Raw genomic sequence first — 24,522 nt, 5'->3', positions numbered from 1 at the left:
GGAGCATTTTAATCCACTTTAATAGCACAAACCTAAATTTCCTACATGCACTTGAATGCCTCCTGCAAACTAGTGACAGTCTGGAGGCACAGTTAATCAATCACCGAGAGCTGCATATCAGTCATCGACTACAGCAAATGGGATAACATGTGCCTCAAAGTCAAGCCCCCAACGAAATAATAGAAATGAACGAGGCCCTGAGGTTCTGTTGTGTTAGCAGTCATTATTCATTAACCTGCTGTTTTCTCTTCAGTCTTTTATCCAACATATATTTTGAGGAAAAGGGGAAAAGTAAATTCAAAGGTAAAGGTAAAGGTAAAGGACCCCTGACAGCCAAGTCCAGTCACAAACGATGCTGGGGTTGCGGCGCTCATCTTGCTTTACTGGCCGAGGGAGCCTACGTTTGTCCACAGACAGTTTTCCCGGGTCATGTGGCCAGCATGACTAAGCCACTTCTGGCGAAACCAGAGCACATGGAAATGCCATTTACCTTCCCGCCAGAGCGGTACCTATTTATCTACTTGCACTTTGACGACGGAGCGACGGGAGCTCACCCCATTGCGGGGATTCGAACTGCCAAACTTCTGATTGGCAAATCCTAGGCCAGGTCCCCAAACTAAGGCCCGGGGCCGGATGCGGCCCAATCGCCTTCTAAATCCGGCCTGTGGACGGTCCGGGAATCAGCATGGTTTTACATGAGTAGAATGTGTCCTTTTATTTAAAATGCATCTCTGGGTTATATGTGGGGCATAGGAATTTGTTCATAATTTTTTAAAGTCCGGCCCCCCACAAGGTCTGAGGGACAGTGGACCAGCCCCCTGCTGAAAAAGTTTGCTGACCCCTGTCCTAGGCTCATTGGTTTAGACCACAGCGCCACCCGTGTCCCTTAAGAAAGGTTGTTGTTGTTTAGTCATTTAGTGACCTCTTCGTGACCCCAAGGACCAGAGCAAGCCAGGCACTCTTGTCTTCCACTGCCTCCTGCAGTTTGGTCAAACTCATGTTCGTAGCTTCAAGAACACTGTCCAACCATCTTGTCCTCTGTCGTCCCCTTCTCCTAGTTCCCTCAATCTTTCCCAACATCAGGGTCTTTTCCAAGGATTCTTCTCTTCTCATGAGGTGGCCAAAGTATTGGAGCCTCAGCTTCAGGATCTGTCCTTCCAGTGAGCACTTAGGGCTGATTTCCTTAAGAATGGATAGGTTTGATCTTCTTGCAGTCCATGGGACTCTCAAGAGTCTCCTCCAGCACCATAATTCAAAAGAATCAATTCTTCGGCGATCAGCCTTCTTTATGGTCCAGCTCTCACTTCCATACATTGTTACTGGGAAAACTATAGCTTTAACTATACGGACCTTTGTCGGCAAGGTGATGTATCTGCTTTTAAAGATGCTGTCTAGGGTTGTCATTGCTTTTCTCCCAAGAAGCAGGCATATTTTAATGTTGTGACTGCTGTCACCATCTGCAGTGATCATGGAACCCAGGAAACTAAAATTTCCATTTCTTCCCCTTCTATTTGCCAAGCGGTGATGGGACCAGTGGCCATGATCTTAGTTTTTTTTTTTATGTTTAACTTCAGACCACATTTTGCACACTCCTCTTTCACCCTCATTAAAAGGTTCTTTAATTCCTCCTCACTTTCTGTCATCAAGGTTGTGTCATCTGCATATCTGAGGTTGTTGATATTTCTTCTGGCAATCTTAATCCGGCTTGGGATTCATCAAGTCCAGCTTGTCGCATGATGAATTCTGCATGTAAGTTAAATAAGCAGGGAGACAATATACAGCCATGTCGTACTCCTTTCCCAATTTTGAACCAATCAGTTATTCCATGTCCAGTTCTAACTGTAGCTTCTTGTTCCACATAGAGATTTCTTAGGAGACAGATGAGATGATCAGGCACAGCCATTTCTTTAAGAATTTGCCATAGTTTGCTGTGGTCGACACAGTCAAAGGCTTTTGTGTAGTCAATGAAACAGAAGTAGATGTTTTTCTGGAACTCTCTAGCTTTCCCCATAATCCAGCGCATGTTTGCAATTTGGTCTCTGGTTCCTCTGCCCCTTCGGAATCCAGCTTGTACTTCTGGGAGTTCTCGGTCCACATACTGCCTAAGCCTACCTTGTAGAATTTTAAGCATAACCTTGCTAGCGTGTGAAATGAACGCAATTGTGCGGTAGTTGGAGCATTCTTTGGCACTGCCCTTCTTTGTGATTGGGATGTAGACTGATCTTCTCCAATTCTCTGGCCATTGCTGAGTTTTCCAGCTTCTCTGAGTTATTCAGGCCATGACAAGGCACTGATCCATGAAGGAGCTTAAGAAAGGCAACAGCGGTATGGAAGTGTGTTCACCTGAACATACTAAGAAGGCCCTTTCATATATTATCAGTCACATGGGAATGTTGAGGCGAGAGTGTGTGAGGGCTACTGCTTATGGAGACATAGTGGGCAAAGCATGTATTTACTCTTTACATTTCATGTACAAGCATAACGATTGACTAGAATTTTAGACTCAATGCCAACATGGGACACACTGCACAAAGAACATAGCTAAGAGTACCGAGTGCCTTATTAGAGAATATAACTGTCTCCTCTCTGCCTTTACTTTCCACAAACAACAGGCACACCTTCACTTGACCTCCCTTTGTGGTCCTTCCACTAAGCTTTGCTCCATTTATGTCCCATGACCTCTTGAAACTGTCCTTGCATTTACAGTTGTGTCAAATCAACAGGCCTGTAATGAAATCTTTTGGGGAAAGTGCATCCATTTCTCTTGTAACGTACACCCTCAGATACTTAGCCTTTGGGTGGAAATAAATAAATAAATAAAGCTATAAATAGAAGGGAAATGTTGTTAAAGAAAGAGCAGAAGATTGATTTTGGAAAGCAAAACTCAACTATGCAGCCTACGGGGAGATACTAACTACCATACAGAGGGCAATTCACCAGCGATAAGGAGAAATAAAGGGAAGGTCTTTGGGGTTGTAAAAGCATATGAAAAAAGAAAAGGTGTTTCTGTGTAGAAGTTTGTGGCCCTGCCATTAGGCAGAGTGATTCAGCTGCCTCAGGCAGATGGTTTGGGCCATCATGGAAAGGCAGAAAACAGTTGTTAAAGTTATTATTGTTGCATTTTTATTGCCAGAGAGAGGTGGTTTGTGAGATTATCTGCCTCCAGAACCTGACTGGCTTTGGATACTGTGCCCCTCCTTGAACAGGGCTGTGAATCATTTGCTGCCCTGGTTCGCAGAACAACCAAAACAGCAAGCAGAAGGAGATGGGGCAACTCTCCTATGAGGTAAAGTTGCAGCATTTGAGGCTTTTTAGTTTTGAGAGGAGTTGAGTAACAGGTGCCATGAGAGACATTTATAAGATTATGCATAGCATTGAGAAAGTGGATAGAGAGAGGTCCCTCCCCACTCCCATAACAGCAGAACAGTGAAGCTGTATGTTGTAAGATTCAGGACAGAGAAAAGAAAGTACCTATTCACACAGCCAGTGCTTTTCTTCTAGAAAAAAATGTTGCTGGTTCCATAGCTGCCAAGTCTCCCGTTTTCCCCAGGAAACCCCCGTTTTTACTTACCTTTTCCCGGTGGTCCCCCGTATCACTTTGTCTCCCGTTTTTCTCTGTTATTTTCTCCTGCCGGCGGCCATTTTTTTTCTTTCTGATTCGCCCTTTTATAGGCACAAAAATGGCCGCCGCCCCGCCAGCTTCAAAAGTCGCATCTACGCATGACCGGAAGTGCATAGATGCGACTTCCAGTGCTGGCGGCGGCCATTTTGGTGCCCATAGATGGGCGAGGCGACACCGGAAGTTGCGTCGACGCACTTCCGGTCATGCGTAGAAGATACTTTTGAAGCCGGCGGTGGCCATTTTTGGTGCCCATAGAAGGGCAAAGCTACACCGGAAGTTACGTCAACGCAATTTCCGGTGTCACATGGCTGCCGGTCCCGGATTCTGCAGTCCGGGGCTTGGAAGGTAAGGCTGGTTCTCACCATGAAGTTGTTACAGCAAATGCCACATTTTTAAGCACTGATTTTCTTCTACAAAGAATGGTGCTGGTATTGCACCCCCTTCAGTACCCCCAGAAAAAGAAGCACTGCACACAGCAAACAGTTAAACGATGGAAATCGCTCTCACTGGAGATGGTGATGGCCACCAACTTGGGACTCAGCTACATTAGTAAAAAATACAACAACAGCAATTTGAATGCATTACAAATGTGCAACACCAGATGGCCCCAGAGAGCAGGAAATTTTAAAACTCAATTTTCCATAGGGATTTTTTTTTCTTCTGTTAAAATGGTATAATTTCTGACTTATTTATAGTGTTTTTCTCTCCCTCCCTCCTGTGTTTAGATCCACCTTTGGATGGCTTAAGAATAGGATTAGACAACTTCAAGGAGTACAAGATTATCAATGGTTCCCAGTCATGGTGCCCCTGCTATGCCTCCATGGTTTGGGGCAGTAATGCTTCTGAATTGGTTGCTGGAAACCACAGGAGGGAAGAGTGTTGTGGCACCTGGGTCCTGCTTGTGGGCTTCCTACAAGCATCTGATTAGCCACTGTGAGAACAGGATGCTGGACCGGATGAGCCTTTTGGCCTGATACAACTGGCTGTTTGGAGGCTCTCGTGTGCTTAAAGTACAGTCATACCTTGGTTTAAGTACACTTCAGTTTGAGTACTTTCAGTTTAAGTACTCCGCGGACCCGAAAGTGTTTACTTCCGGGTTCTGCTGTGCGCGCATGTGCAGAAGTGATCTGTGCAGTTCACGCATGCGCAGAAGTGCTCTATCGGCGCTTTGCACATGCACGCTATCACTGCTCGGATTAAGTACTTTTCGGGGAGTGAATGGCACCCCAATTAAGTACTTAACCAGAGCATACCTGCCAATTTCCTGCCGGAAAAATAAGGGATCAGCAGACAGGAAGTAGTGCTGCCACCATTTTGGAACTGGGCGGAGCATGCTCAGAAGCGTCTTTCGATGCTGCTCTGCCCAGTTCCAAAATGGCCACTGCACCAGAAATCGCTTCTGCGCATGTCCAGAGTCTCCAGACATGCGCAGAAGGAGCCTCCCCCGGGCAGTAAGTAAACCGGGAAAAAACAAAAAAAATCTGTTTTTCCAGCTGGGAACGGCTGGAAAAACGGGGGTTTACCGGGGAATACGGGAGACTTGGCAGCTATGAACCAGAGGTACCACTGTATAAGAAAAAATAATAATACTGTAAATGTTAATGTTTTCATTTAAAATGCTGTCTGATTTATTTTATAGTACAGTACATTGATTATAGCCTTCATTTTATGGATCAATGGTCTCACTAGACAGTAAAATTCGTGTTAAATTGTTGTTTTAGGGGATGTTTTTCATCGTCTGGAACGGATTAATCCACTTTCCATTACTTTCAATGGGAAAGTTCACTTCAGGTTAAGTACGCTTCAGGTTAAGTATGGACTTCCGGAACCAATTAAGTACTTAAACTGAGGTACCACTGTATTGTTGATAACAGCAGTGCTCTTAGCTTCAGATATTGCTTCTCATTTGGTTGCCCAAATGAGGCTCTTTTGAATCTCAAGCTTGCTTTGGCTGAAAAATAGCTGAAATGAATCTCTTTAATGCTGTGCATGTGAGTACATTTGGAATTTTGAGAAAGTACTCTGGGCACTAGTCACAAAATGGCTAACTTGAAAGCATAGGTAAAGGTAAAGGGACCCCTGACCATTAGGTCCAGTTGTGGCCGACTCTGGGGTTGCGCGCTCATCTCACATTATTGGCCGAGGGAGCCGGCGTATAGCTTCCAGGTCATGTGGCCAGCATGACAAAGCCGCTTCTGGCGAACCAGAGCAGCACACGGAAACTTGCATTTTGACGTGCTTTCGAACTGCTAGGTTGGCAGGAGCTGGGACCAAGCAACGGGAGCTCACCCCGTCACAGGGATTCGAACCGCCGACCTTCTGATCAGCAAGCCCTAGGCTCAGTGGTTTAACCACAGCGCCGCCAAAATGGCTGCCATAGGGCTGCACTTTGCACTTCTTCTCAGTGTCCTAGTGGTATTGGTGGCAATATGAGTCAGTGGGCAAAGACAGGTAGCTAATATTTGGTTATGTTGTTGCAATGGCAAACAGGAACATGAATCAAAGAAAGGGGACAAATGGTATGCGTGCAACTTCTTTTAGTGCTTCAAGAATTCTTGGGTTGTAGGTTCAAAATTTCTAGTGGTAGCTAAGAATATATGCAGGATTCTAGAGTCCGAGCTGTGTTTACTATTATAATATCAGATTCCAAAATTGATTGTGGGGTAATTGGTTCTTTGGTCTTATTTAAACGTAAGTAAATGGGGGAACACTGCACACTGCTATATTATTCGAAACTGGCTTGCTTATTTCAGCCTCCATCTATCATGTTTGACATTCACAAACACGCTGATTTTTTTCCTCCTCCTCTGCTTTCATGTCTCCCATACAGATTACATTTAAATAGAATATTTCCTTCATTCCTACTGGGTACTAGATGGCATGTGCAGCCTTAGGAGCTCACAATACAGCCTTATGTATGTTTACTTGCAAGTAAATGCTGCTGTGTTTAATTAGACCTATTCATACTTACTGTGAATTTAGCCCTGTTTGCTCTTGGGTTGAAGAAACACACACTCTCTCTTATCTCTCTCTCTCTATTAAAGAGAGGTCTACATAAGGAAGGGAAAGTGATGTTGCCTTATGTCTTTGGCTTAAGCCACGAGTCTTCAACTATTTAGAGCCTGGGGATTGTTTACATTTGTAAATCTAATAAACTGTCATGGTTACCAAATAATGCCTATTTCACAGAAGAAAAATGAACCCTCATGTGTGCTGGGTTCAGTCCACTCTCCAGAGGCTAACTGTGGATGGGCAACTTCAATGTTCCTGCACACATTTCTTATTATCTTTATCTTTAACCTGGATTTAGATCAGACTAACAAGAGAAGATAATTTCGGTTCAGTTAATACTTAAAACCAGTTTTATCAAATTCACACTTTCCGAAACAATTTGAGAACTGAAACACAGCCATCTTTTAAAATTTGCACCAATCCAAAATTCGCCATGCAGTTCGCCAAGCAAAGAATGTTTACAAAAATACCGTACATAGATTAGAGGGAAGTGTGCTTAAAAATGAACATATTGATAAAGATAACACAGAAATGTGTTAGGTGCCATTTGCGCGAAGAAGCGGAATGATTTTCATGAAGAGTTTTCACAAAGGAAATTTGCAGGTTGCTGCAGAAATATGGAGAACTGAATTTAAGATTGGAAAAATGACAACCCAAGGCGGCACAAACCCTCCTGGGGGTGTCAGCGCCGCACACTGATCGTGCAAATGTGCGTTTGAGGACATTTGGCGTTCAGATGCTTGATGGAGAACCAGTGCCGCCTGTTTCCTTGCTGCCCCCACCCCCTGCTTCCCTCCCTGCTCGGAACAGCCTCGATAATTGTCCTTGCCTTAGCCCCAGTTTCCGTTACCCCTTGAAACCCACGCCGCCTCAGGGCCACGCCACCTGACCCCCTCTTCTCCTCAGGAGCCCAGTTGCCAGCGCCTTGCGGCGACGACCCTCCGAGCTGGCAAAGGCAGGTGGCAGCTGCTCCACCCGACACCTATTGGCCATCCGGGAAAGGGAGTTCCCCTCCTCCGCCTCCTCTTCTCTCTCTTTAGTCACCTCACACACCAATCCCAGCTTCCTTTCTCAGACCCTCCTATGGCTTGTTGCCATGGGGAGAGGGGAAGGCACGAAACGGCTCTCCTTTCCCTCTCCGCGGCTCTCCCTCCATCTGAAAGGTGCTGTGTAAATAAACAGTGCCCGCCTGGACTCTCCTGCCTCCCCCCCACCCCGCTCGCTCCCTCAGTCTCTCTCTCTCTCTCTCTCTCTCTCTCTCTCTCTCTCCCCCTCCCTCCCTCCCTCCCTCCCTCCCCTGCCTCCCTCTCTGCCAGCCACTCTCTCTGCTCAGCAGCTCTATTAGAAGGTCTTGTGGCGCAGGAAACGGGACTGACAGCAGGCAGCGCGAGCCGAGCATGAGCAAAAGCTCCTCGGGAAAGCCCTCTCTCCCGCGTCGGCTCCCCGCCTCCCCTCCCCACTCCTTGGCCGCCCTCCGCTGATTGGCCAGTGGGACAAAAGTTTCTTGGGAGACGGTGGAGCGGCAATGTGAGGGACAGAACTGTCACATTTAGGGATGCCGGACTGTGCGCATGCTATGGGCAGTGGCAGGTTGGAGAGATGGCTTGAGCAGCGGGGCTGGCTTGAGCAGCGGGCAGCAAGGTTGCCCGTACGGATGCTCCACACGCCCTCGGCCTTTCTACAGCTGGGGGGAAGGCAGCGGGCCATCTTGTCACCCCCCCACCAGCTGGCACCCGGGGCGAACCGCCCCCACCCCCCCTTCGTACGCCACTGCCCTGACTCACCTTTTCCCTCTATCTGGCCATGTGGATCTGAACCAAAGAAAGAGGGCAAGCAGGGACAAAGAGGGTTAATTGCAAATAGGAGGAGGGCACTGAAGACGTCATCCCCCAAAGTCCTCCAATGCTGGCACCACAATATCACAATAGATAGGACTTTTGTAAAGGTGGCTGTTAGATAGGACTTTTGTAAAGGAAAGTGTTATGATCTAGTGGAGGTGCGGTGGGTGGGAGAGAGAGAGAGAGAGAGAGAGAGAGAGAAGGGTTTTAAAATAAAAGACAAGGTTTTATAATAAAAAAGACTCTTATCCTCTGTTTGCTTTCCCTTTTTTCTTGCCTTTGCAAAGAGAGTGTAAAATGCCATCCTACTAATATTGCAGCATTCTGTGGTATCCTTGACTCAGAGTGTAAACTGACACATGGGCAGGAAGCTGGCAGAAAATGGGTTCTTGAGCATAAATTATATCACATCCTTGATCCGTATGACCTTGGAATCACTGCTAAAATTAAGTCCAAAGACTTTCTTGCCACTTGTGCCTGCCTGCTTGCATCCAGTCAAATTTAGCTTGAAGGATCTGAATTTGAGCTTACATTGGTATGTTAATGCATCACCTAAAGGCATACAGCCCTGGGCTATAATTTGACTCTTTTATGTATATTTCTTCATTCTAGGGCTATCTGAAGTTTCTCACACAAGCACCCACAGATTACACGCACACACATTGGAGATACACAGAGAAAAGAAATGCTTAGCAAAACATGAAATCTGGGAACAATTAAAATCAAGCCAATGGCAGTGTCTGCAAGATAGCTCAGCTACAAGAAGATAACCCTCTTTGTCACTGCAGCAGCCCTGTTTATTCTCCCCACCAATTAAAAAAATAAAAAATAAAAGCATTGTTATGCCGCATACATCTTAATACTTCTAATCTTCTGACTAGCAGAGCAAAAAATTAATATCATCCTGCCCCAGCGAAGGGAAAACAGAGAAGAGCCTCCAGGAGAAGGAAGCAAGATGAAGTAAAGACTATGCAGAATAGCATGGACCCAGGGGCATACAGTGGTGCCTCGCTTAACAAACGCCCCGTAAGACAAAATTTTCGCTTAAAGAAAGGAATTTTCTAGCGAAGGTTGCCTCGCTAGACAAATTCATTTTACGAAAAATTCGTCTAGCGAATCGCGGTTTCCCATAGGAATGCATTGAAATTCAATTAATGCGTTCCTATGGGCACTTTTTTTTTTTTAAAAAAAATATCAATGCATTCCTATGGGATTCGCTAGACAAATTTTTTCGTTATAAGAATAGACCCGTGGAACGAATTAAATTCGTCTAGTGAGGCACCACTGTATCTCATAGCTGCACACATAAAGAGACACATGTTTCGGGAGAATGCTTGCATAAACATTGTCAGGGGATCCTAAATTAGATGATCTCTGAAAGACCACCACTGATCTTCCTCCACAATGTGGAAGGTATGACAATCAGCCAGGTGTGTTTTAAGGCATAGTCTCCGTTTTCAGTGCTCTTTGTGAACTGAGAACGCACCCCAAAGTATTCTCTGGGATATTCTGCAACATTTAAAATTCCCATGTGACTTCCTGTTTTTCAGGGGCTGCTTGGCAGATTTACCAATGTTTAAGGTGTTCCCTGAAGGCAGAACTCCTGTGGTATGACCTGATTGAATGGCGCTGATCAATTTAAATTCCTAGACACCTTCTACCAAAAGCTTACCGAGAGACCTTAAGCAGGTCACTTGCTCTCAATCTAACCCAGGCATCCCCAAACTGCGGCCCTCCAGATGTTTTGGCCTACAACTCCCATGATCCCTAGCTAACAGGACCAGTGGTCGGGGAAGATGGGAATTGTAGTCCAAAACATCTGGAGGGCCGAAGTTTGGGGATGCCTGATCTAACCTACCTTATAAAGGTGCTTTGAATCATGGACATACCTCACCGAGTTCCTCGGAGGAAAGGTGGGATAGAAATAAAGCAATACATACATAAAATGCCTTTGGTCCCCACCCTGCACTCAGCTCCCATCTATGGCTCCTAGAAGCTGTCAGCATGCAACAGAGGCCACACAGGGAAATGGCTTCTACGGACCTGCTATGATGATGATGATGATGATGATAATAATAATAATAATAATTTATTTTTTTATACCCCGTCCATCTGGCTGGGTTTCCCCAGCCACTCTGGGCAGCTTCCAACAGAAAAATGAAATAGAATAATCTATTAAACATTAAAAGCCTCCCTAAACAGGGATGCCTTCAGATGTCTTCTAAAAAGCTGGTAGCTGTTTTTCTCTTTGACATCTGATGGGAAGGCGTTCCACAGGGCAGGCACACCACTGAGAAGGCCCTCTGCCTGGTTCCCAGCAACTTGGCTTCTCGTAGTGAGGGAACCGGCAGAAGGCCCTCAGTGCTGGACCTCAGTGTCCAGGCAGAACGATGGGTGTGGAGACACTCCTTCAGGTATACTGGACCGAGGCCATTTAGGGCTTTAAAGGTCAGCACCAACACTTTGAACTGTGCTCAGAAACCTACTGGGAGCCAATGTAGATCTTTCAAGACTGGTGTTATGTGGTCTTGGTGGCTGCTCCCAGTCACCAGTCTAGCTGCCGCATTCTGGATTAGTTGTACCGGTAGTTTCCAGGTCACCTTCAAAGGTAGCCCCACGTAGAGCGCATTGCAGCAGTCCACAGGGGAGATAACTAGAGCATGCACCACTCTGGAGATAACTAGAGCATGCACCAGGTGAGGGTAGCTGATGGGTCTCAAGCCCTCAGTGAGTTAGGGACTCCCCCTGCATTCAAAGACAGGCTCCCCCGGATTGAGCAGACAAGCTCAAGAGGGAGTCCAATGGTCAAGAAGGCATTTTCTGCACATGCTGTAGAGGAAAGTGAGGGGCAGATGGCACTCGTCAACCTGGGAAGGTAGCCCATCTAGGAAAAGGAAAAGTATTTTCCTTGTATGATATATTCAGGAGAAGAAAAGGCTAAGGAGTAAACCCAACACAAATCTGGAGTGGAGTCCCTAAGATGGTTGGATGGTGCCTTGTAGGCTTCCTTCTGGCAAATTCTGCAACCAAGCTGGTGCCAAACGCTTTGCTCTACTTTCCATTGGACCACATTAGCAAGGCTGAGAGAGTCTTATCATCTGGGCAGACTAGGACCTCCATAAATACTGCCCAGGCTTGCACTCCAGGGAAGTGCTCACAATACATTGATTTGACTTGACCCCTTGAGGAGCTCTCCATTGTCTCTCAAGACAGATGGATACTACTGGGGATCAGATGAAGCATTAAAAAGTCCCCACCACAGGTTCCCCTCCCCCTATAATTGAACATAAGCAAACAGTCTTACAAAAACAAAACAAACAGGGAAGAAGATTGTTTCTGCAGAGGATGTTTGAGAGAAAATTACTTTGGGCCATGAAATTAATAGAAGACTTCAGGTAGGATTTTTGGGGTGGAGCTACTTTGGCAGAAGGTCACTGGTGATGTCCACAGCTTTCCGCAGTTACCCTGTTTTTATCTCTCTTTTTTTGTAGCTTGTATGCTAATGACTACACTGTTCAGCAGCCTCAGTGCCAGAGAAATGTGCAGTTTTATTGCTTTCCCTTGGAGCCCACACACTAAAAAGGAAGAGGAAAATGATGAATTTTACATGATCAGAGAGAGCCAGGATATGTGCTGCTCTCCTTTCACAGTGCAGAGGGAGACGAGTAAACATGGACTTTTTTTGGGATGTGTGTGTGTTAATGCAAACCCAAACTGTCTTTGAATCCCTGTCTTCCATTCCCCAGCAAGGACTATTATCCCCCCCTTTTTTATAAAAAAATCCCAATTCCAGGAGGAATTCACTTTGCTCAATTGACTGGTCAACTGCACATGTCTACCTTGGACCTATTCACCTCTCCTCTCCACCAGCTCTGCTCAGCACTGCATTCTTTCTTTCCTGGATGTTTTCAATGCACCTTTGCCTGCATACATAGGAGCCAACTCCTAGGGGCTGAGGTCCCTTCGCCCCCCCCCCCAAAAAATTAGAGGGAGTCTCCCCCCAAAGTTAATGGGCATTGCCATTCATATAGTGTGTGTGCATGTGAGTGTGTATGTGCGTGCACACACACTGCATCATGTGATTGATTATGCAGGGTGGGTCTTACCCCCCCCCCAATATTTTATTGAGGCTGCCACCCTTGCCTGCATATGTTTCCTTGCCTGATTCACAACTTGAAACACTGGGGCTGGGGAGGGCATCAAATGTGTTTTAGCATGGGTACCTGGATCCTACTCCCTTTTGGAGGGCAGGTCACAAAGACATATTGCTGCAGTACAATGCATGAAATGGTTTCTTGGTCATTGGTGGGGTAGTCCCCTTCCTGCCTGCCTTGTTTCCTTTGCACAATAGGAAAGTCAGTCATTTACACAAGTATTATAGGACACACATGTGAGCTGCATTGCATTTCTGCTCATTGCAGGTCCACCTCCTTTCCTAAATGCAAAGGCTGTGATCTTGTGTTTACCCACTCAGAATTCCATTGAAATAAATTGTGTTTAATTTCAGTTTTTTTAAATCTATCTGTCTATGTATCTATCTATTTTAGAAAAGGAGGGGGGAAGAATAAGATTGGTCTGTAAAAACAGAGCCTGACTTTCTAGTGTTGACACCTGCTCACAAACAGAGCTTTATGCACATGATCAGCAGAAGGTTTAGCAAAGGAATCTGCTACACAGGTGCAAATGAATCATTTTAAATGTGCAATATACAAATGTGACACTAGATGGCAACAGTCAGCTATGCAAAATTCAATGTATTTTTCAAAACTTTTTTTTTTTAAAAAAAGCATTTTCACAGCGTTTTTTACATGTGTGTAGATTCCACCAAACATGGCATATCTGTGGCAGGGAGAGCATCAGTCTGATGAATGCTGCTTTTACTCCAGCTGATGCAGAATGCTTCTGCCCATAAAAAGTGGAAACCTTCTGAATTTCCCACATTTGTAAACTAGATTTGCTTTGAACAGACTTTTCAGCAGGCTTTTTCACTGCATTTATCTTGATGTGCTTACATTAGTAGGTAATAATGTAAAAGCTGTGAAAAGCTGTGTCTGCCCATTTCTTCACATCAAGCCACTGGTAAAGACACAGGAACAGCCAGGTTGCTTTCTTTGGTCCAGAGTTCCCAACACTTGGGTCCCCAGCTGTTTTTGGACTACAGTTCCCATCATCCCTGACCACTGGTCCTGTTAGCTAGGGTTGATGGGAGTTGTAGTCCCAAAACAGCTGGAGACTCAAGTTTGGAAACCCTGCTTTGGACCATTGGCAACCCTGCAGTTTGAATAATCTATGATCGTATACTTGTATTGAAAAGTTTGTGGATTATATTGGAAGGTAGTGAGTGGTTAGGTAAGATAAAAAAAGGTAAAGGGTCCCTGGACGGTTAAGTCCAGTCAAAGGCGACTACAGTGTTGCGGCGCTCATCTTGCTTTCAGGCTGAGGGAGCTGCCGTTTGTCCACAGACAGCTTTCCAGGTCTTGTGGCCAGCATGACTAAACCACTTCTGGCTCAATGGAACACCATGACAGAAGTCATAGTGCACGGAAACACTGTTTGCCTTCCCACAGCAGTGGTACCTATTTATCTACTTGCACAGGCGTGCTTTCAAACTGCTACGTTGGCAGGAGCTGGGACAGAGCAACAGGCACTCATTCCGTCGTGGGGATTCGAACTGCTGAGCTTCTGATCGGCAAGCCCATGTGGTTTAGACCACAGCGCCACCCACATCCTTGGCAGTGAGTGCTTAGCACAAGACTGCACAGTGTGATCTGCTTAACTGAGCAGAGAGATGAACTTAGTCCAGGCGTGGGGAACATTTGGCTCCCAAATGTTGCTGAACTACAGTTCCCATCGCTCCTGGCCTTTAGCTATGCTTTGGTAGGGTTGATGGGAGTTGTAGTTCAGCAAAATCTTGGGAGCCTTTGGTTCCTCACTTAGACCTTTTACATGTAAATCCAATACTTTGGACACTTTCAGCTGTTAGAGCCATGGATCCTCTGTGGCAGCTGCTTCTGGTTCTCTGGGAAAGAGAGCATTCCCTTGCTATCACCTTTCCTGATAGACACTTATTTGTCTTTAACATGTTAAAAATGCAACTTCTCTTGCTACAAAGCAGCAATGACAGGAAAAACAAAACCGGCTCAATGTCTACCTTTCTACAAATTACTTGTTAAGGGCCATCTATCCTCCCTTGGTGGTTTGGACGCCCAGCGCAAGGTGAACTTATGCATGTTTACTCAGAAGTAAATCCTATTGATTTCAATGCCCCTTACTCCCAAATAAGTTCATTTGGATTGGAGCCTGACAGCCCAATCCTATGCAAGTGGTAGTTGCCTCAAAGCCAGCATGCCTAACTGGAGAGGTCTCAGTTGCAAGTTGCAGGCGTTTTTTGTCTCCGATTTCTTTCCCTATTGCTTCTATAAATGCACTACGAAATGAGTCTTCCAAGAAAAGATCTGAAAACTGCAGAGTACATTGAAAAACATAACATGTTGAAGAATGTGCCTCACAAAATAAAAAAATTCCTTCAGTAGCACCTTAAAGACCAACTAAGTTTATATTTTGGTATGAGCTTTCGTGTGCATGCACACTTCTTCAGATACACTAGAAACAGAAGTGTCAGACCCTATATATATACAGAGGGTGGAGGGGGTGGGTGGGAATGGGAGATGGGCTGATGGGAGTGGTAAACCTGTAGATGGGTGTTAATGGCTGCTGATGGCTGCAATTAGTCCTGGGCTGAGGTGCTAAAGAAAGCTTGATCATGCATAATGAGATAAGAATCCGATATCTCTATTCATCCCAGGTGCTTCCATGGTTTTAAGCTTGGTAATGATTTCCAATTCAGCAACTTCCCTTTCCAGTCTGTTCCTGAAATTTCTCTGTAATAAAACAGCTGCTTTGAGATCTTGTATAGAATGTCCTGGGAGATTGAAGTGTTCTCCTACTGGTTTTTCAGTCTTATGGTTCCTGATGTCAGATTTATGTCCATTTATCCTTTGGCGTAGGGTTTGGCCTGTTTGTCCAATATAGAGAGCTGAAGGGCACCGTTGGCATTTGATGGCATACACAATGTTAGAAGATGAGCAATTAAATAGTCCTGAGATGGTATGTTGGATGTTGTTGGGGCCAGTAATGATGTTGTCCGGGTGTATGTGGCAGCAAAGTTGGCATCTGGGTTTATTGCAGGCTCTGGTACCAGTGTCCATGTTAAGTCTGGTGGTTGTATTATTGTGGGTGAGGAGTTGTTTAAGATTGGGTGGCTGTCTGTAGGCAATGAAAGGTCTTCCTCCCAGAGCTTGAGAAAGAGAACTGTCATTGTCCAGGAGAGGCTGTAGATCTCTGATGATGCGTTGTACTGTTTTAACTTGGGAGCTGTATGTGATGACTAGTGGTGTTCTGTTATTTTCTTTTTTGGGTCTGTCTTGCAGCAGGTTCTCCCTAGGTATCAGTCTGGCTCTGTTGATCTGTTGTTTAACTTCATCAGGTGGATATTTTAGTTCTAAAAAGGTTTGCTGTAGATCTCTTAGGTGAGATTCTCTGTCTGTAGAGTTGGAACAGATACGGTTGTAACGTAGGGCCTGGCTGTATACGATGGATTGTTTGGTATGTTTGGGATGGTAGCTAGAAGCATGTAGATATGTTTGTCGGTCAGTTGGTTTTCTGTATAAGGTGGTGTCTATACGTCCATCCTGTATTTTTATAGTAGTGTCCAAAAAATGTATTTCTTGCATAGATTGGTTCATTGTTAGGTTGATGGTGGGGTGAAAGTCATTGAATGTCTGGTGGAAGGAAGCAGAGACAAGACCGCCTTCCCTGTGCCACTCAACCTGTGTCCCAGGGAGAATGTGAAGAGAGAGGCTGCTGTTATACCACTGAAGATCATCGTGTTCCTTGTTACTATGGCAATACAGGTAGGCTGGGCATTCTTAAAAAAAAAGACACTGGCACTAGAAGTGTACTTTGGGCATATTTTGATGTTCTGGTTTGAGAACAAAACACTTCGTTCCAGAGAAGTCAAGGGAAACTGAATTTCCAGTCTAGAAAACAACTTTCATCCTAGCTGCACAAATCCATATTTTGCAAGGCAATGTCTAATTAAGCAGCTCTTCTCCCTTGCTTATATGGAGAGAAGGGGAAGAACCATAGAAGTGAAGCAGGCTCAAGGAAATCTAGTTATGTGGTAAGCATATATATATCCACATTTTAAAAGGTGCACCTTGGAATTTGCTGGAATTGGATGTTTTCAGCTTCCATTTCAGAATCATAGAATCATAGAGTTGGAAGAGACCACAAGGGCCATCCAGTCCAACCCCCTGCCAAGCAGGAAACACCATCAAAGCATTCCATAGCTGCCAAGTTTTCCCTTTTCTCGCGAGGAAGCCTATTCAGCATAAGGGAAAATCCCTTTAAAAAAGGGATAACTTGGCAGCTATGAAGCATTCTTGACATACGGCTGTCAAGCCTCTGCTTAAAGACCTCCAAAGAAGGAGACTCCACCACACTCCTCGGTAGCAAATTCCACTGCCGAACAGCTCTTACTGTCAAGAAGTTCTTCCTAATGATTAGGTGGAATCTTCTTTCTTGTAGTTTGAATCCATTGCTCCGTGCCTGCTTCTCTGGAGCAGCAGAAAAATGTGAGGCATCTGAATGGATTATTTTACTGTGGCCGTGGTACCTCCTATGGCTGAAATGGTTGCCTTCCATTTGGAGCCAGGTGGCTAGACAACAAAAGGAAGGATGGTTAATTCTAGAAACAATAATAATAATAATAATAATAATAATAATAATAATAATAATAATAATTTATTATTTATACCCCGCCCATCTGGCCAGGTTCCCCCAGCCACTCTGGGTGGCTTCCAACAAAACAGAAATTCTAAAATACAAAAATCCATCAAACATTAAAATACAGAAATCCATCAAACATTAAAAGCTTCCCTAAACAGGGCTGCCTTGAGATGCCTTCTAAAGGTCTGGTAATTGTTGTTCTCTTTGACCTCTAGTGGGAGGGCATTCCACAGGGTGGGTGCCACTACCGAGAAGGCCCTCTGCCTGGTTCCCTGTAACTTGGCTTCTCGTAGTGAGGGAACCGCCAGAAGGCTCTCGGCGCTGGACCTCAGTGTCCGGGCAGAACGGTGGGGGTGGAGACGCTCCTTCAGGTATACCGGACCGAGGCCGTTTAGGGCTTTAAAGCTCAACACCAACACTTTGAATTGTGCTCGGAAACGTACTGGGAGCCAATGTAGGTCTTTCAGGACCGGTGTTATGTGGTCTTCTGTTATGGTGGAATTCCATGCTAATGCTTTTGGCTTTCATTTTTCAGTGACTACACACTGCACTCCAGATGGCTACTTCTCAATTGCAGTGTCCAGGGATGTGACTCTGCCGTCATTAATTCTGGACTCTGTGCATCTTGTCAGTGGATATGGCAGTGGTTGTGTTCCTGTGACAAAGAACGGTGCCTTTGTCCTCTACAAATTCCCGCTCTCTTCCTGCGGAACTACATTTCTGGTAGGAATCCACCTGCCTTGAAAACTCCTGATTTAAGCAGCCAGCTTGCAAACGTACTTACACTGAGTCAGACCATTGGGCCATCCAGCTCAGCATAGGTGCCAACTTGCTTGGGCCCTGGGTGCCCGAGCACCTAAAAAACTCCCTATGAAGGGGCTGGGCACCCACAAATTTTGGTGCACGATGCATTGCACCCAGAGCCCCGGGCACCCATAGTTACGGGGCTAAGTTGGCTAAGTTGTAGCTCAGTATCATTTACATGGAGAGGCAGCAACTCTCCAAGGTTTCAGGTTGGGGACATTCCCAGCCCTACCTGGAGATGAAGGGGATTGAACCTGGGACCTTCTGCGTGCAAAGTCACTACTGAGCTATGACCCTTCTCTCTGACTGTACGGCACTATTATACCTGGATGAACTATTCTGGTTTTAGGTAAGTCTGGGGACAACAAAAGGAGCCTCTTGCATGGCCATTCCATAGCTGAAGTCCTCAGGCATAGTGGGAAGAGATGCACAGAAAAGCATAGGCTAGTATGGACTGTGTTTATAAAGCCCTTGTAAATCCATGCATACTTCCTCTGATCTGAAAATGTACAGGGGTGAGGGGAGGCAGGAATTGGACAAGGTACTGAGGAAAGTAATCTGCTAGATGACCAAATTGGTTCATATGGGCAGAGGTGATCTTTGAGGTACCATGGTCCTGAACCATTTTAAAGCTTTCTAGGTCAAAATCAGCACTTTGAATTGGGCTCAGAAATGCACTGGCTGCCAGTACAATTGGGCCAGGATCGGTGCAATATGCTCAAACCGTTTTCCCTGGTGAGCAACCTGGCCACTGAATTCTGCACTAGCTGAAGTTTCCAAACCGTCTTGAGAGGCAGCCTAAGGTATAACACATCGCAGTAATTTAACCAAAAGGTTACCGGGGCATAGACAACAGAAGTTAGACTATCCCTATCCAGATAGGGGCACAGCTGGGCCACCAGCCCAAAGCTGATGGAAGCACTCTGTGCCACCAAGGCCACCTGAGCCCAAACTGTATAACAGATTGTAACATCATCAAGAGCAGGCAACCTCCCATCCACGAGGAAGCTCTGAATTTCTTAAGGCCGGAGAAAGTGAGCAATTGATGCAACCCCTCTAAATTTACAAGTATTCTCAAGAGTGCACTTTATGGTTCAGAAATGTTTGACTCTTCTTAGGTTTCCTTCATTCTTCTCTGGGTGCAGGATTGCAGGGCAAATAAACTGGATTAATCCCAACTAATCTTTAATGTTTAAAAACAGGGAGCAGGCGATCAGGGCATATATGCAAATGAGCTGGTAGCACACCATGATGTCAAAAACTGGAACACTGGATCACTCATGCAAGATAGCACCTTCAGGTACTGTAATAGTAACTGGCACTCACACATAATGGCATCTGGGCACACAGGAAACTACAGTGTTAAGGCTATTGGTCTATCTAGCACATTATTGTCTGCATTGCCTGGTAGCAGCTCTCAAGTTTTGAGAGAGGTCCTTCCCTGGATTGAACCAGGAGCCTTCTGATTGCAAAGCCAGATGCTCTACTACCAAGCGGTGGCTCTTCCCCAATACCTAACTTCTTTATCTTTGCTCTTCACTAGACTGCATGTCAGCTGCAGGTATTCAACAGGGAGCTTCCTCCCACTTATGGTACAAGTCTTCACCCTGCCGCCTCCACTGTCAGTCACTCAGTTTGGCCCACTCAGCCTCGAGCTTAGAATTGCTACTGGTAAGTGTCATCATGTCAATGAGAGGAAAATCTATGGCTGTCATAATTTCTGACACCTCTATTCTCCACTTCGTGTACTTCTTGCTTGCATGTATTGTAAAGAATCGGCTGTTTAGTAGCTGTCTGCACCCCTCTGCAATAGTGCGAACAGGCAAAGCTTGGAAGCCTAATACTCAATCTTCAAACTTTCCCCAAAGACTGAACTGGAACAAAGGGACTTATGGGGAAGTAACTTCATGAGAATAGCAAACTTCCTGCTAAGAATTGTGCATGGTGCAATGTGATTGTTGTGTCTACTAACTGACTTTCCAAGGAAAAAAACAATAGAAGGCTGCACATGATACAAACACATTTTGATGATTAAGAGGGATTAACTGGGCACGCTGCTGGATCTTTGTAAGACAGCCACAACAGGAGGCTACAAGCAGGAGCAGGGTGCCTTGCCTTGGGCCCTGCAAATGAACTACAGCATCCACCAACTCAGTGAACCATGGCCAATTCATTTCTTCATAAAAATATTTTTTTCTGCTGCATCATAAAGCTATATCATAGTGGTTTCCAACAATATAAAAACCTTTAAAGCCATGGTGTTGCGATCCTTCTCTGTCGGTGGTGTGTAACCATTTCCAATATTTGTATTCTGCAGACCAACAGTACAGCAAATACTATGCTAATGGGGACTACCCTGTAGTCAAGCTCCTGAGGGATTCTGTTTTCCTGGAAGTACGGATCCTGCAGCGGACAGACCCAGACCTTGTCTTGGTTCTTCATGAGTGCTGGGCCACACCAAGTACTAACCCCCTGCAGAGGCCACAGTGGCCCATCTTAATGAACAGGCAAGACCTCCAAGATAAGCTAGGAATTTGAGACTACTGAACAGCTTTTTGCATAATGCAGCGTTTTCCTCTTACAGGTGTCCATATGAAGGAGACAACTACCAGACTCGGTTCATCCTCGTGGGAGAAATTTCAGGGCTACCATTTCCATCTCACTACCAACGCTTTGTCATCAGCACTTTCAGCACTGCTTCCCGGCAGGCACTTACTGGACCAGTAAGAGCTCCCCAGTTTCACCAGGGTCCTAGCTTGTGAAAGGGTGATGCATGAGAATAGATCAGGCACCCCCAAACTTTGGCCCTCCAGATGTTTTGGACTACAATTCCCATCTTCCCCGAACACTGGTCCTGTTAGCTAGGGACCATGGGAGTTGTAGGCCACAACATCTGGAGGGCCGCAGTTTGGGGATGCCTGGAATAGATTACTATTCTGAATCAGATTACTGAACCACAGAATCATTGAATTGTAGAGTTGGAAGGGACCATGAGGGCAATCTAGTCCAACTCCCTTTTGCTCAACATGGTGCCAGAATCCATGACCCTGAGATTAAGAGTCTCATACTCTACTGACTGAGCCATCTATCATGAACCATTGTTGGGAAAACGATGGTGTTTTTTAAAAGTTATTTTCCCATTTTTGCATTTTGCAATATCTCAACAACAAAAAATGAAGTCTAAACAAATTAAGCCTGCATTTTCTTTGGATTCCCCCCCCCCCCCACAGCGGTTCATTTTACATCATAATCTTACTGCATAACCAACTCAAACCTATTTACAAATTTAACCTTTTGACTCCCTTTAAGTTATTTCTTACTGCTCATGTTTATGTCAGTCCTGCTAACATTTTAAATTACATACAAATGGTCTCCATATACTGTACGCAACAAATTTTCCCCATTCTACTAAAAGAAAGTCTCTCATCTTGATTTCTTATTCTTCCAGTAAGTCCCGCCATCTCTGCGTATTCCATCAGTTTTAATTGCCAATCGTCTTTCATTGGAACTGCTCCCCACCCCCCCATCTTTGGGCATACAGTGGTACCTCGGTTTATGAACACAATTGGTTCTGGAAGTCTGTTCATAAACTGAAGCGTTCATAAACTGAAGCGAACTTTCCCATTGAAAGTAATGGAAAGTGGATTAATCCGTTCCAGACGGGTCTATGGAATACTCAACCTGAAGCGTACTTAACCTGAAGCATGGGTGTAATTGGTTCCGGAAGTCTGTTCATAAACTGAAGTGTTCATAAACTGAAGCGAACTTTCCCATTGAAAGTAATGGAAAGTGAATTAATCCGTTCCAGATGGGTCCGCAGCGTTCGTAAACCGAAAACTCATAAACCGAGGTGTTCATAAACCGAGGTACCACTGTATACCATTCGGATAGCCAGAGAAAATTATTATGTGTGCACTTGTTAAACAGCAATGTGTTTTACAGTCATTAATTGTGCAGGATTCTGGAGATGTGTGTACAAGCTTGTCGCAAGGAGCTGGAGTCCAGACACACAGCCTTCCACAATGTGACTGTTTCTGCTCCTACTCTATGCAATAGAGGTAGAGAGCTGCATTTGCCCTAAGGCTGACATGCCGTCCTGAGCAACAGTCTTGAGGGCTGTATGCTAGTGGGGACTTGAACAACGAATGCGACTTTTATCTCTCCATACTATAGGCTGCATTCCAGTCATGCAAAATCATAGCCTAACTCTCTATCCTCCATGCATCTATGCAAAGAAGAAGCATTAACACAGTTGCAGGGCACATTTCGAGGCACGCAAAAGCTTTCAGGGAGGGTGTGGATGTGGTCTAAGAGGAAGGAGTCCTGAGAGCCAGGTGGGAGGTCTGAGGGTCCCAGATATATAACGAAAGAGGAGCCCACGTACAGAACCCTGCAGCTACCTTCAGTCATTTTGTTTTCTTAATGCAGGACCATTCCACAATGAAGGTCCATCTACTTGTGTTTAAGCACAGCAAAGTCTGGTTAAATGCTGTTAACACCAGGTTTGGGTGGGACAATTGACTTGGAATGCACAGTATGCCTGTTAAAGGATTTGTGAGTATAGGTGGGCAGTGTATAGAACAACCCTCTGAGATTTGTACCTTTAACAGGCGTGAATGACTCTGACTGTCTTTTGCCAGGTTTACTTCCACTGCAGCGCTGCTGCTTGTGTCCCATCAACAGTGGAATCCTGCATGGCTCACTGTCCTAGGATCAGAGGTAGTGGCTCCCCAGCTATTCAACTGCCATTTTGTTTTTCTTTTCCAAAACTTCTAAAAGGGGATATAGAATAATTTCTTCCTTTTGTAACAATGAGAGTTGACTTCCCTTGAGCAGTTAGGAACTGTTGGTGCAGAAGAAATGACCCAAATGGCAAGCAGGATCTAGTTCCATATTCCAGCCAGGCAAAAACAGTGAGGGGCTGTGGTCTGTAGAGAGTTTAAAGGTTTGATGGCTGCATTTGGCCCTGGAGCCGGTGGTTCTCCACTCCGATGCAGAGAGGAGGCTGTGATGAATAGACAGTTCTGTACAAATTTTCAAGGTGCTTTCTGCCAGATGCAAAACGAAACAAACTTGCAGTGTCACCTCTGGAGGATTTATGCATCAACCGTCCCTAAATTACTCTTCTGTGGGAGGCCAATTCAGATCTTTATGTGGACTTTTGTGCATGAGATCTGACAATATGTGTAAATGCATTTAGCACAGTGTGCTGCTCTGCAGGAGTAACTAGCAGAATGAGGTGCTGAATGCTTATGGCTTCCCAGAAAGCCTAGCAACTGCCTCGAATGCAGCTTTCAAGGCAAAGCTCCCTTGAGTGCCTCAGTAGTAATCCTGATAGTGAAAGGAAAGGGGAGACACGATCAGCGCAAGAGCTGGAACGTCTGTATTAATCGCTTGTCTGCTAACTTCTCTCGTCAAATAGCCAGGAGATCGCTTGAGAACCAAGCCCTACAGGACACTCCAAGGAGCCTAGTGATGGCAGAAGGACCTGTAGACTTCCAGATGGAGAAAGAACAGGACAACGTCAAACAGAAAGGTGAGAGGGAAGTGACTATTGAGATGGGAATGTGATTTTTTTTGGGGGGGGGGAGAGATAATGACTGTTGCCATAAAATATCATGATGGATTGGATCCTATTCTTTTCATGGGCATGACCTCGAAACTGTATTTGTATGTTGACTTACTATTCCTAATATAGCTCTAATCTGCCAAATTCATAACTGGCTCGGATGCATGAATTGTAAGCTAAAGGCTACACTGCTGCATTTTGGTTTTTTTTATTCCTATATTGGTCATAAAGAGCAAGAACAATTAAGGAACTTGAAATGAGCAGAGCCCTCTTAAGCCTCTTCTGAGCAGCAACCTTTCAGTTGCATGGATGTGCTTATGGTTCAAGCTTACGCTACATACGTAAAGAACTTTGTTACATAGATGGGCCCAGAGGGCAGCCTGGTCCTCTGTGGCATATGCTTGTCATGTGTGGGCAAAAAGGCTTCTCCATTGGTAGCCTTGTGAGAAGAATTTGAAGAAATATGGCAGTGGTGGGCAAATGGTATATGGCAAGGTGGATCGTGTGAAAATGCTGATGTACGAAAGTCTTGCATGCACCTCTCTGTTTAGGACTTCGCTGAATCACAAGAAAACTGGAGTTCTGTGGTTATTAATTAGCAGGTTAATTAATTAATTAATTATCTCTTGCAGGTTCCTATTGGAGTAGTCCAGTCTTGTCAAAGGAATGGGAGAGAGCCCTTGTAGTTGCAGTAGGAGCTGTTTTTGTTGCTTTGTCTCTTGTAGGATTAAGGAAATACTCGAAAAGGACCAAAATGTGAACGGACAAATGTTTTTTGTTTTAAATAAAGAAGTGGTGAATGATGTCTTTTATTTGCCTTGTCCTGTATTGAAGCTCTACACCAGGGCTAAGCAACAAGGAACCTTCCTGATGATGTTGAGCTGCAG

At 45.2% G+C, this 24,522-nt stretch overlaps 1 protein-coding gene across 1 annotated transcript; it reads left to right on the top strand.

Annotated features, from left to right (window-relative positions):
• The first annotated feature begins 9,427 nt into the window (after window positions 1-9,427).
• On the top strand, window positions 9,428-24,395 carry LOC118085133 (zona pellucida sperm-binding protein 4-like). Its single transcript, XM_060273998.1, has 11 exons — window positions 9,428-9,432; window positions 10,123-10,225; window positions 16,271-16,385; window positions 17,798-17,985; window positions 19,269-19,366; window positions 19,610-19,737; window positions 20,384-20,573; window positions 20,651-20,789; window positions 22,707-22,785; window positions 23,489-23,602; window positions 24,268-24,395. Exons 1-11 carry the CDS (start codon window positions 9,428-9,430, stop codon window positions 24,393-24,395), a joined length of 1,287 nt encoding a protein of 428 aa, XP_060129981.1.
• The last annotated feature ends 127 nt before the right edge of the window (window positions 24,396-24,522 follow it).

This window comes from Zootoca vivipara, chromosome 4 (genome assembly GCF_963506605.1).
Source record: "Zootoca vivipara chromosome 4, rZooViv1.1, whole genome shotgun sequence".
NCBI classification, from domain to species: Eukaryota; Metazoa; Chordata; class Lepidosauria; order Squamata; family Lacertidae; genus Zootoca; species Zootoca vivipara.
Note: the sequence above shows the minus strand (reverse complement) of the source record. Positions and strands in the feature narration are given on the sequence as shown.